Below are 12,371 nucleotides of genomic sequence, written 5' to 3'. Positions count from 1 at the left end.
CAGTCTAGTAAATTCTCTCTAAGGACGCTGCTTTACGAGCTAGAACGATAGTTGGAACGCAGCATTCTAGAGGGTCTGTGCGGCCTCGGTTCCTCTTTCCACGTTGTGGCAGCTAGCTGTAATCGGTTGTCGCAACAGAAGACTGTTTCCTGTCGTCCTGCCGAGACAATAGGAGTGAGTGTCATGGGAGACTGCATGAGGCATTGGAAAGCTTCGGAGTTGCAGCAAAAGCTACTCGAGCAGGAGAGCCCGTATGCTACTGCTGTCTCATAGACACTGGCCCTCTATCCAAGATTAGTGGGTAGAAAATGCGTTCAAGGGCACAAGATCCTGAGAAGGGCCGTCGAGGGCCTTCAAAATGCAGCTTTTATTAGACACATGCTTAGATCAGGGTGTGTAACGCTGGTTCCCGAACCGAATGAAGCCAGTGTGACCACCCGGCAAGCACATGATGAAGAGACTATTTAGGATGCAAATGTCAATTAGGGTGTGGCCGTAAGAGCAGCGCATTCTCGTCTGGTGTCCGTCATGGAGTCTATCTATACTGTTTTCCTGTGTCCATGTGAACGGGGGAGGTGAGTGTGAACGCCCAGCTGTTGCACGATGGGCCTGTCACTGGGGAAGGACGCGTAGAGGTTCCTGTGAGCTGTTCCTATGAAATGTGTGGTTGGACGCCCTCAGAAGTTGACTAAATCTTTTGAGGTTTCCCCTGGCATCCGGAAACCTGGAGTGAAGGAAAGGCGCGAGTTACACTAAGCAGACGTGCCCGAGCCCACAAGCCAAATCAGTGTACAGAAACACGTCTGGAAGCTGCACGTTTGAAACTTTCCCGACAACGTAGCCACCTTTTTTGAAAGAATAAAGCGGGCGCGAATGTCGTAGACGCAGCTCTGTGCCTTTTTCCGCTGGGCCTCTCTGGAGCTGCTTCTGGCTGTGTCGACTCAATCCGAAGGTCCGGTTATTCAGGTGGAAACGCAGAGAGCACCGCCCTTGCTCCACAGTGACTTGGACACTGTGGCGTTGCGATTCTCTATTCTGTGCATATAAAACCGGTTTGACGGAAGGCTTTCTTGCCGTACTAGAAAGTGTTGAGGTGTAACTTCGCACTACACTATCATTGATACACACTGCAATCTTTACGAACTACTAAACAATTGGCTAGGTGGTTGTTCGGTTCGTATGCTTCCTATCACACAGTAGCGTTAGCTTGAAACAAGAAGACGCAATGTTGCCTGCGTTCGCTTGATGCTATTTGCATCTAGCTGTGCGTTATTGGAGTGCGTAAAGGATGCAGCAACGTGCACCTTAGAGGTCCCAATCCCTTCATGTCCCAAAATGTTGGGGACACAATCAGGAAAAGGATCAGATTATTAATTTTGGACACCTCATAGCTCTCGAAGAAGTTTTGAATTGCGTTTGGGGTATATGAGGTGGCTCATAACGTAGACCATAGGTGCCTTACTACAAGCGGTGAAACAGCGACTGCATTCCAGATTGGGCGAAGGGACCCTCTGCGCAGGTCTAGAGCATTACTGAGTTATTTATGTATAAGGTTCTACTTGGAAAATCAACACAGACTGCAAGGGGACCGGAGTTAGCAAAAGTGTTTCTGAGTTTGTTCAATTGCACAAAATACACAGGTGGATCATGATACAGCAAGAGCCATCGAGAAAAATACCAATCCCAGGCACACGAATACCTACATATGTAGCCAATACAATGTAGGAAAGTGGAAGGAAGACATAGAGGGATCTCAATGCACGGGCTCCATATCATCGATTATCCAGCTTCTTGCTGGTCCATTTCTGGGCGAACAAGGCAGGTTAGAGTGCGGAAAGCCCCCATGCAAGAAGAAGACTGGTTAGCTCCTAGTGCACACAGTTTTCTGTACTTTTTTGCCAACAAAACAGATTGTATTAGTAGAACAGGCAACGTAGTCAACGGGCACCGTCCGCAATGCCCGGGGGCTTCCTGGGACTGGCCGCCGCCTCCCCCGAAAGGTGCGCTGCTCCTCTGCCTCTTCTGCTCCAACATTTGATACTCGAGTTTTTCATATGTTTGCCTTCGACGAACAGAGGAGTTTCGGCTCGCAGGAGAACGTAAAGCCTCGCTCCCTGCTCTGCCTTCCCGTTTATCGCAGCACGCCACGCCAGGCCCATCCAGAGCGCAGTTTTGTGGCCTCAGATGCCGCCAACTTGTACCCACATCTTGCAAGACAGGGAGGGGCCCTAATGCGCTCGGTATTTGGCTCTCAAGGGCCCCCGACGGGGTCGCCGAGGGTTTGCCGGCGCCACTGGCGGGGCCCTCACATTTTATCATCGGTCTGTCCAAGGCCGGCTTATGCTACGCTCTCTCCAGAATGCCATCCCCTAGTCTCCTGCTTGCCTTTTGCTGTGGTCTTTAAGGGTGTGTAGAGTTGCTACTGCCTCCTTCCCGGGCGAGAGGTGCTTGTTGTACTCCCTGGGCTTTTTCAGCAATCAACAGCAAACCAGCTGCAGCAGCTCCTCCGCTGCTCGTAAGTTTCCAGAAGCCGCAGTGACGCCGCAGCGATCTGCAGCGAAAGGCGGAGAAGGTCTCGTTTCAAGCTGCTCAGTATGTTGCTCGGACGCCCCCTCCGGCACCTGGCGGAAGCCCGCGTCTGCCGGAGGCCCTTGGCGAGGGCCCCCGAGGGCCCCCCGGCACGTCTTCGAGCCTTCGCACCAGTCTTTCATTCATCGTTCGAGAGGCCACGGGATGCAGCGATGCAGCGAGCAGCGCACTTCCAGCAAATGGCGGGAAAGCCAAGCCTTGATGGCCCCTCCAAAACCTCTCTCGGTCCTGGGGAAAGTCTAGGAGCCTTGTGTGGGCCGTCAGCAACCACCAGCATTACCAACCACAGCGGCGACTGCAGCGCAGCATTTTTAGAGTTTGCTGAGGTATATCCACCTCAGTCTCGGCGGCGGGGCTTGCAGGGGCCCCCGCGTTCAAGTGGACATGACGAAGGCGCTTCAGCGTCGGGGGATCACCGAGATGTGAAAGAGCTTCCACACAAGAAGGCAGCTTCGCCACTTATTGCAGCGGACAAGAATGCGCGTGCAACTCGGCGGTCTCGGGAGTTGCCGCCTCTTCTCTCCGCCACAGAGGCTGCAGTTGCCCACATCAAGGAGCTTGTAGAGGGTTACAACAGGTGTCTCGAGCAGGCGGAGGCTCGGGGGGCTGAGCCACAGCCGAGGGCGTCGGGTATACGCATCAGCCTGAAGAGGCAAGGCTGCAGCGGCATGGCTTACGACGTGGCCCTTTACGCGGAAGGGGCGTTAGGGGGGGACTCCGATCCCAAGACAGTGTCTCGTGGCGAGGCAAAATCAAGCTCTGAGCCCCTTGAAGAGGCTCCAACGAGGCGAGGCAAAGACTGGAGGGTGGATGAAGTGGTAAAAGTGGGGGAGGTCGAAATCCGCGTGGCAGCTGACGCCGTGATGCTACTGGTCGGGACTCAGGTGGATTTTGTGGACGAGGAGGTACAGACGGGATTTGTCTTCAACAATCCAAACCAAAAGCACTCCTGCGGATGTGGGAAAAGCTTCATGGTCTGACACAGCCTTCACCTTTTTCTCAGGCTGCTGCTAGTGGGAAGGGGCACTGCACGGTAAGAGGCCGCCTAGGGGAGTTCCCAAGATGCACGAGCTGGGGAACCGGCCGCGCATTTTTGGGAGTTCCTGTTGAGTCAACAGAAATTGGCGGGGCAGCGCTCTGCTAAGACTCTACTCCCACCAGAAAGATTTTATATGCACGTGTTTGTAGACGTTACGCGTCTGCAAATACCCTGTTTACTTCTCGCGTGCCACCGCTGGCTTTGTCTAGATTATATTGTGTCGCTCTGGCCTAAGTGTTGTGGCGTCTTAAGCCGGGGCTCGGGGTTCCCCTTGATGCACTCTGTTGAGGCCGCGCCGGCTACCAGCTGAAAAAAATAACTACACTCCAAAGGGCCGTCCTCTTGAAGGTCCGTGCAATGTAGCGCATTGCGTGCCACATCGGCTCCCAATCTAGCTCGCAGCGTCGCGGGGTGCAAACAGCGACCCACCTCTGGGTCATACGGCCCTGGACACACGCGACTACAGATACGCGTACACGTAAAGGTCCAGGGTTCTTTAACGTTATTTTCCTGTGTATCGACAGATGCAGATTGTATTTCGGGGGTGCAGAAGTCTGAATCGTGACTGGCGACTACCTCGGACTAAGCTAGTCACTAGGATCTAGAAATTATACCATGATATAGACACATGAACGTTTGCACGCGCCACTGATATGGCAGCCTGATCGTTTTCGTCTGACTCACGTACACGTGTATAGCGAGCAGCGTTTGTCATGCCTTACCTGCGAGGCGCCTAAGGCGGGAAACAGCGTCAGGGCCTTCCAACTGGAGCGCCACAACTGTGCCATTTGTCAGCTCCTCCACCATCTGCAGCCCAGTACACATAGAGGTTCAGGGGGGCGGACCGGGATACGTGAGGACGGCGCTAGACTTATTGGTCCACCTGAACGAGCAGGGAAGCTTTTGAATGAAGCGGAGAACATGGTGAAGAAGGGGCTTTTTGTACCTGGGGGTACTCCTTCAGGACTGTCTTGTACACCTCTAGGAACTCCATGGCAGCCAAGTTCGTCAGACGGAAACTTTGCATTGCCCCAATAGAGAGTCCGCTTGTCAGGATCTCTCGAAGGACAAGCCCTGTGTGCTGTAGCGCGTGTGGCTTTATGACGCAACAGGTTACTTCTGGAGCCACCACGTTGAATGTCGTGTCTGCTGCTTTGCTTGTAAGCGCGAGAGCAAGTTGCTCCACAGTGCTCGGCGCCTCGTTACCCTGGGAGTGCAGGACTTCGGGAAGTTCTGCACTCTTGGAAGCGACTCTGAAGCCAGAAAAGAGTGTGACAAAAAGAGAAGTGATCCTGTAACTTTTTGAATGCAAATGCGTTCCCCCAATGCAAAACGGATTCACAGCCATTGTGAGCAAAGCTGGGATGACCACAAGATGTTCCAAGCAAACCAGTACATGGTCTGACGTGTGAGCACCTCTTTTAAACACCTGTTCGTACACTTTTGATGCTTGTTCTCCTCGTAGAACAAAACAAGCGACGGCCGAAGCAGACATTACGGAGATTTCGCCAGTCATGCTAAATCCCGGAGAGCAGCTTCGTATATAGTCGCCTAGGGTCCCCTCTAGGGAGAGCAGCTTGCAATTCGTCAGGATCAAGCCAGAGTCCAATAGTATCTGTAGCTCATCTGAGTACTTTTGGGGATCGGAGGCCCGCCATATACAGATTACCGGTTCCATTGAATGCTGGAGGTAGGCCTGGGTCTGCTTATTTGCGATGTCCACAATGCGTAAATGACGGGAGAAAACTACAAGCTGGGCACCAACAAAAAAGGATTTAGTCAGGCTACGGGGGACTTTCACGCGTTTCAAGTGCAGGGTGCTGCTCTGGGGTTTTCGCAACTCGAGGGTGCTGTCGCTCGTGTAGTAAATCATTATGAGCTCCTTGATGTCTCCAGTGCCAGACGCATCCCAGGATACGTGAAATGCGAGCATCTCTGGGGTCTCCATGACACTTTGAAGTACATTGAAGCTGTTTTTCGAACCTTTCTCTAGTTTTTCACACCCTCTACTGTAACCATTCGTATCGTCGGTGGAGTACTGGCAACGCAAATGAAGGGTCTGAGAGCAACTTCTGAATCAAAAATGGTAGATACTAATGGTTCTTAACGATATTTTTGTGGTGAGTACGGGATGACTGCTGTTTCTGCCAGGGATGCAGATGGCCCCCAGGAGTTGCAGACCACATAACAGTTAGTGCATCTGGCCCGTGGCTACATTTGGGAAAACTTTTGTAGAATTACTGCCACAAATCTCTATGTTTTGTAGTTTTAGAACCAGATACAGGAAAAGGGTCATACAGGAAAGGGCTAGCAATACCAGGCGTTGAACGCGTGTTCAATATCGATTCACGCAATGATACATGGCTGAAGGTGCATGGTTTAATCATAGGCGAAACGGCAAACCCAGGGACATAAAATGCCTGGAGTATCCATGACAGCCCAAATCAGCCGTAAAAGTTTTTTTGTAGCCGAAATCATGGTAGTCACTCTAGTCGAGGATGGCGAGTTTCTGTATGAGGATTCATGGGGAATTTCAGTGCGGCTTTAATGTAATACATCAACCAAAATACCTGGTTAACTTCTCTGAGCCTATAGGCCACCTGTTTACGAGTTGGCTATGAAAATCCACCGTCATCATCGGTGAACCGAGATAAAGCATTAACGTACGGCGATCAGCTCGTGCATCATGGCCTCGAGTTTGTTGTCGGGACTTTCAGCTTTCTCCTAGAAAGGGCATTAAAACTTTGTCGATCGCTTAGATGTGGCGATGTGGGCAACACGTACTTCCTGCTCCTTTTCTAAGGCCGCCTTTGCAATAGCATCCTCGGCGTTCTCCTTTGAACAGAGTTGTAGACCGCTCACAGAAAACCGAATGCCGCTAACCACTCACTTCTTCCATTTCGGCATCTTCTGCGAAATCTCGTGCATGCTCGAGTTTCATCTCAAGAGCTGTATCTCTAAAAAAAAAATTTAATCATCATGCGTCTTTCGGGTGCTGCGGAATGGCTTCTTTCTGCACCTTTGAACTTGCTCTTCTAGCTCCTCGGCCGTTCTTTCTACATCATCCTCGCGTTCTTCTTCCTACGTCAGTATTTATGGAGAATAAAGGCGTAAACTTACGTGATCGCTTGACTCACCGTGAGTTCTTCGCCCTCTTCTCGTACCCTGTGTGAGAGCCGCAGTGATGTGCACGTGATCCTGTCGCACAGCAAGAGGACAAGTCCTGCACAAATGCAGCCGCGATGTACGAATGAGACTCGCATGGCTTCTAACAGATATAAAGCAGCCGTAATACAAAACGTTGCATTCATGCATCGTCGCGTGCTGCCAAGTTGCAGCGCACTACGCTGGGTGCGTGCGTACACCTGAACTAAACACCGCAGTATGTAACCCTAGTTGGGCGATTGAAAAACCAGTATTTAGAATTGGTTTTTATGTGCGTGGTTTGTACTTATAAAACGCTGTACAGTGGTTGGTAGTCTTCTGCAGGCAGACCAGTCCTGCATTCTGTCACGCTACCGAATGTAGTATATGCTTGTTTGCCTTGCAAGGCAGACTTTTTTCCGAAAGCGTTGCTTCCGCTAGGAACTCATGACTGAGATGCAGTTTTACTGCCTCTCTGGCGCCGCCGAAAGTTCCTGTACTATGCGCATAGTTTGCCAGTACTGTGCTACTCCATGCAAATATGCATATACGCGTCTCTCTTCTGTTACTAATCAGAGGAGGCAAAAATACTAGCCACGAGGCTCCAAGTTGACATTATGAATCACAAGAGATAGGTAGAAAACGGAGTGAAAATTTCGGCCCCGATCCTTCCCCACAAGCTCAGTCCCACCCGTTAACCGAGCCATGAGCCCCAACTACCCAAAAAGTAGCTTCTTCCCGATTTTCTGCTTGTTTTAGGTGGATTAAGCCCTTATTGTGGGCAGGAACTCTGGATGGGGACCTATCTACCGCTGAACGAGGGAACAATATCAGCGGATTTCTACTTGGCCCACAGTGGTCCTTGACTGGAAGGCTCCGTGGCAGCAGTTCCGCAGACTCTACAAGCGTCCTTTCACCCGGAAAGAATGCAGCTAAACAGGTGATTTGTAAGAGACTGCCGAGTTTCTCAGCTTGGGGACTAAATGATCAAGCTTCGTCCTCCGTGAAGTTTACTTCGGGGGTTCTCTCATTGGAGGGCACGGAAAATTTAGTGCTAGCAGTCCTTTCTGAATGCTACGTTAGATCCTTTGACACAAAGTTACGCCAGCAGTTTGCTTTTCTTTGACACCACAGCAAACGTTGCTGCCCAATATCGCATCACGAACCAAGAGCCCGGCAGCTTCTTGCCAAGCTCATAGAGGCACACCCTACTTGAGCGTTATCTTCCAGCAAACCAACAGAAGCGCCGTCAACTATGGAACCAATGAGCCGTAGGCCCCAGCAAGGCTCTCGCCACTCCCGGCGAAAATCCAAGTTCACAGAATCGGCCACAGCCGCGACAGCAGCAAGATTTCCCCCCTTAGATGCACTTGCTACTCCAATGAACTTTCAGGCACCCAAGCCTGAGGAAGCCGTGGGCTTCGATTCGGTCATGAGCGAGGAGGCGGCTCTTTGGGAGAGAGCTGTCAGAGCGAGTGTGGGGAGTGCAAGTCCATCATTGCCTCCATTGGTGGCTACTCCGCTGGCGTGCCGTATACTGCAGAAGCTGCGCTGGGCATACAACTCCCGCCGGTGGGGTGTGAGGCCTCCAGTACTGCTGCATGGGCCCTCAGGTAGCGGGAAAAGCTCGTATGTTCGCTGGCTTTCATTGGCAGTCGGCATGCGGCAACCCCCAGTCTGTCTCTTTCTTGACCAACAGACCGAAGCCAAAGATCTTGTTGGTAAGACAGCTGGATAGGGCGCACTTTCGTGTTTTGTGCGCCTGCGGCTCCTGCTTCTTGCGCGAAGTTGGCATTTGCAACTAGAGGGCGGGGGAGCTATTCAAACTTGAATTCCTGCACACGGTTAGCAGACACCCTGTAGGATCACCAAAAGAGGCCCTGCTACCAATTTTCCTAGCGATGTTTAGGCGAGTGCTTACTTATTTCAGATGCTAGTAGGGAAGCTTCAGGGATGCTTCTGTCTGCAGTCGCTCGTGTTACGAAATTCTTTTTTTGCCAGACCATTTAGCGCCATGGCTTCGAATGATTGCAGCTATTTGTTGTTGTTTTTGCCTCTTCAGGTTCGTGGATTTGTGGCCGCCGCGCTGGTGAGTTTGAGTGGCAGGAAGGCATCTTAGCCCGCTGTGTGCGGGAGGGCCGTTGGGTTGTCATCGAGCAGTTGCAGCAGCTGACTCACGACGTGCATGCGCTTCTGCATGGCTTGGCAGCCACTCGATTCTTGACCATACAGGAGCAGCAGCGGAAGATTCGCGCCCATCCGGATTTTGCCTTGTTTGCTACACTTGCATCGTGCCCTCGTCAGTTGCATGGGCGAAACGGCCTCACGCCACGCTTTGCACTGGAGCCAACAGCCGCAGAGCAAAGTGAATCATCTGATAGGCGCAAAGAAGCGTCGAGACAAGTGACGGAAGCTGATCTGGATGTGGCCATAACACAGCCGCCACCTCCACTGCCCCCGCTTCTCGAATCATGGATGGTGTTGCACGTGCCGGCTCCCTCTGCTGCGGATGTTCTGCATATAGTCTCCCACGCCTTCCCCTCCATTCAGGGGGTTGCCACACGGCTGCATAAGGCTTTTGAGGCCGCTGTTGCAGTGGCGACAAGCGGCGTAGTTCGGGCAGGGAAGCCTCCACCCAGAGCCATGCGGCTGCCGCAGCTTAGAGACTTTTTGAAACTCTGTCGGAGACTGGAAAGGCTGGATAGCAGTGCGAACGGCTGCCCCCGCAAGAGTATCTTTGGCGGCTTTCTGACGGAAAGCTTGAAGCTTCGCATTGTTGAAGAAGGGATCACGGTGTTGCTGGCACATCTAAATGACGTGCAGCTTCGGTTCCGTGCAGCGGTCGCCTTTGCCGCAGAATGGGGCATACAGGATGATCAAGTTGAGGTTCTGCTATTCAGTCAGAGGCCAGTAATCAGGAGCTTAGACACGGCACTCCACGTCGGACCCTACACTCTTCCCAAGTGCAGCTCTGTGGAGCGGGGTGCTGTTCCCTCTGGGGGTACCGACGAAGACTTTCTGCCTCTGGGGGGAGACGGCGACGCGCTGCTGCCGGCAGCCACAGCGGCAGCAGACTCGCCTTCTAATAGTGTCGGAGAAAGCGATCCTAAGCTGGCTGGAACGGAGTGGCTGACAGGTCAGCAGCTACGCCTCTTGCAGCAGGCCGGAGGCGCATTGCAGTGCGGGGAGCCTCTCTTGTTTGTGGGTGACACAGGGGCAGGCAAAACCTTCATAGTTTCGTTTATTGCTGCTCGTGTTGGCGTAGAGTTGACCGTCGTAAATTTGCACCAACAGAGCGAGAGCGAGGATCTCATTGGACGGTGGGTGCCGAGACATCCACCCCACGAGGCAGCCACTCTATGGGGGCAGCTGCTTCGAGTTGCTGAGGAGATGCTGGGCATTACGGAGTTGCCGCACTCGGCAGAAGATGGGGAAAGCACTGGCGACGGCTCGAAGGGAGACAGCCGAAGGAAGAAAAGTACAGACAATCTCATAGAAAGCGCCCAAAAGATGATTGCCCTAGTGTCACAGAAGGGGTCTCGGCTCCTGCAGCGTGAATCCTACATGGCACTTTTGAAGCTTGCATGGGCTGCAAACAATGCGCTTCTGCACCTCCTGCGGAAGCGAGGCGATTTACTGCCCGCGGTGCGACCATCGGAGAAACAACAAAAGAAACACGTAACATCCGGGGAGCTCCTTGCTCGCTGTAGGGATTTACAAGGCTCCTTGTCAGCTCTCCTAGAAGATCCAGCCTTCGGAGACTGCAGTGCCTCTGATCCGCGCAACTTCGACTCCCTAGTGGAGGCCTGTGGCTTGCGTGACTTCTTAATGCCAGTCGGAGGAGCTCAGTCCGCTGCATGCACCCAAGCCTCTCCTGCTGCTGCTAAGGGGGCCCCCCGGCGGCGCCCACGGTGCCAGCTGCACTTTGCGTTCACAGAGGGGCCCCTTGTGGAGGCTGTGCGGACCGGCAAGTGGCTGCTTCTCGATGAGATCAATCTGGCGCCTCCAGACATCTTGCAGCGGCTTTTAGGACTGCTCGATGATCCGGATCAACCCCTCTTGGTGCTGGAAGGAGGCAAACCACGCCAGGTGTACAGACACCCCGATTTCCGTGTATTCGCGTGCATGAACCCCCCAACCTTGCCCCCGCCTCTGCGATTGTCGGAACGCAAGCTGTCTTTCGAGGAGGATGAACAACTTCTACCCACGGCCACCGTTGGTCATGACGAAAACGGCAAACGGAAGCAGCAGCAGTCTGCAGGTAGGCAGTCGGCGCAGGACGGTGCCGGCGCAGTAGGAAAACGTGAACTGCCTCCTGAGGTGCGTCAGCGGTTCACCGAGTTGTATGTTGACGAAACAGACGGGTTGGAGGACATAACCGTGATTGCGGATGCCCATCTGCGTTCTTTGAGTGCGGATCCGCCTTCCCGGCTTGTGGCTGAGGTGTACCTCCACCTTCGCTGTCTTGCGGAGGCCGGCCAGCTCCTAGGCGGCAACAACAAGACCCCCTGTTACTCCCTAAGGACTCTCTCGCGAGCTCTCATGCATGCGGAGGCGGTAGCGCAGCGTCGAGTTCGGCCGCTGCAGCTGCGCCTAGCGCTGAGAGAGGGTTTCTCCGCCCTCTTTGGTTCTTCTTTAAATCCCACCAGTGCGGCTACTGTGGAGGCTGTACTAGCAAAGGCGTTCCGTGTGCCTGGGCAGCTAGGAGCTGCGGCGTCAGGAGCTGACCGCAGTGCTGGCGCTTCAGGGATGCCTGTCAAAGGCAAGGGGGCTGTAGTGGCCTCTTCGGAGGTTCAGTTGCAGCTGTTGCCTCCGATATCGGGAGAGCAGCCGTACGTGTCACTGGAGGGATTCCTCATTCGCAGAGGTGCGATGCCCCATAGGGGATTCAAGGGATCTTCCTGTAGCTGCTTGAGAAGCGTAGCCGAAGCACGAAACTGACTGCTTTCTGCACAGCTATGCAGAGAAGCGGAGAGCGGTCGCCTTTGGGGTTGTTTTGAATTCGGGGTGCTCCGAAATGACGAGGTTACGATTGCGTGCAGGGCCTGAATCCATCGACGTGTCCGCTCTGAAGCGAAGCTTCGTGGCAACGCCTAGGGCTGCGGTGTATCTACGGCGGGTGGTGCGGCTGCTGAGCGGCAGCAGGTGTGCGTTGTTGCTTGAAGGCCCAACGTCTTGCGGGAAGACTTCCCTGGTGTCTTTCCTTGCGGCTGCTACGGGGCACAAGTGTGTGCGCATCAACAACCACGAGCACACGGATATCCAGGAGTATGTCGGTTCCTACGCGCCGAATGCGAGTGGGCAGCTGGTCTTCACTGAGGGGCCCCTCGCGCTCGCCGTCCGTCACGGCTGGTGGGTGTTGATCGACGAGCTTAATCTTGCGCCTTCCGAAGTTCTTGAGGGTGAGTTCGCGGCACGGAGGCGCAGAAGCAGCGTCTAATTCTTCGCCGATGTTTCGCTTTGCCCCCCCGCTGCGCATCGGACAGGATCGCGTGTGTACCTCGCCGTAGGGGGAGTTGGCGGCTGTTGGCAGGGGATCATGAAGACCGCGTTTCTTCTAGTGTGGGGGGAATGGAGGAAGCGGAGCGGGAGGGTAGCC

General features: G+C 53.7%; 3 protein-coding genes across 3 annotated transcripts in view; 2 read left to right on the top strand and 1 right to left on the bottom strand.

Moving 5' to 3' along the window:
- Positions 1-2,594: 2,594 nt before the first annotated feature.
- Positions 2,595-3,569, top strand: LOC34622663. The gene has a single exon (XM_022735811.1). It carries the CDS (start codon positions 2,595-2,597, stop codon positions 3,567-3,569), a length of 975 nt encoding a protein of 324 aa, XP_022591317.1.
- Positions 3,570-3,838: 269 nt separating this feature from the next.
- LOC34622662 (nucleoside diphosphate kinase 7) lies at positions 3,839-5,576 on the bottom strand. The gene is made up of 3 exons (XM_022735810.1): positions 4,575-5,576; positions 4,351-4,435; positions 3,839-4,074 (listed from the first exon to the last, which is right to left on the bottom strand). Exons 1-3 carry the CDS (start codon positions 5,574-5,576, stop codon positions 3,839-3,841), a joined length of 1,323 nt encoding a protein of 440 aa, XP_022591316.1.
- Positions 5,577-8,027: 2,451 nt separating this feature from the next.
- Positions 8,028-12,371, top strand: part of LOC34623947 — a 30,310-nt gene continuing 25,966 nt past the window's right edge. Inside the window, exons 1-3 of the mRNA XM_026335314.1 lie at positions 8,028-8,493; positions 8,835-11,639; positions 11,815-12,174. Of these exons, the coding sequence (XP_026191099.1) occupies positions 8,028-8,493; positions 8,835-11,639; positions 11,815-12,174 (3,631 nt within the window). The remainder of the gene's footprint in view (positions 8,494-8,834; positions 11,640-11,814; positions 12,175-12,371) is intronic.

This window comes from Cyclospora cayetanensis, unplaced genomic scaffold (assembly GCF_002999335.1).
Source record: "Cyclospora cayetanensis isolate NF1_C8 unplaced genomic scaffold, CcayRef3 CcayRef3_contig_65, whole genome shotgun sequence".
Classification (NCBI taxonomy): Eukaryota; Apicomplexa; class Conoidasida; order Eucoccidiorida; family Eimeriidae; genus Cyclospora; species Cyclospora cayetanensis.
The sequence above is the reverse complement of the archived record's forward strand: the minus strand, read 5'-3'. Positions and strand labels throughout refer to the sequence as shown.

Excerpts from the sequence above, each read along its gene's own strand:
- LOC34622663 (XM_022735811.1), top strand. The coding sequence starts at position 2,595 with ATGTTGCTCGGACGCCCCCTCCGGCACCTGGCGGAAGCCCGCGTCTGC.
- LOC34622662 (XM_022735810.1), bottom strand. The coding sequence starts at position 5,576 with ATGGAGACCCCAGAGATGCTCGCATTTCACGTATCCTGGGATGCGTCT. Across the intron at positions 4,436-4,574 it reads TCCTGAAGGAGTACCCCCAG|ATGGTGGAGGAGCTGACAAA; the intron begins GTACAAAAAGCC and ends ACTGGGCTGCAG. Across the intron at positions 4,075-4,350 it reads CCGCCTTAGGCGCCTCGCAG|GGCCGTATGACCCAGAGGTG; the intron begins GTAAGGCATGAC and ends GCGTGTGTCCAG.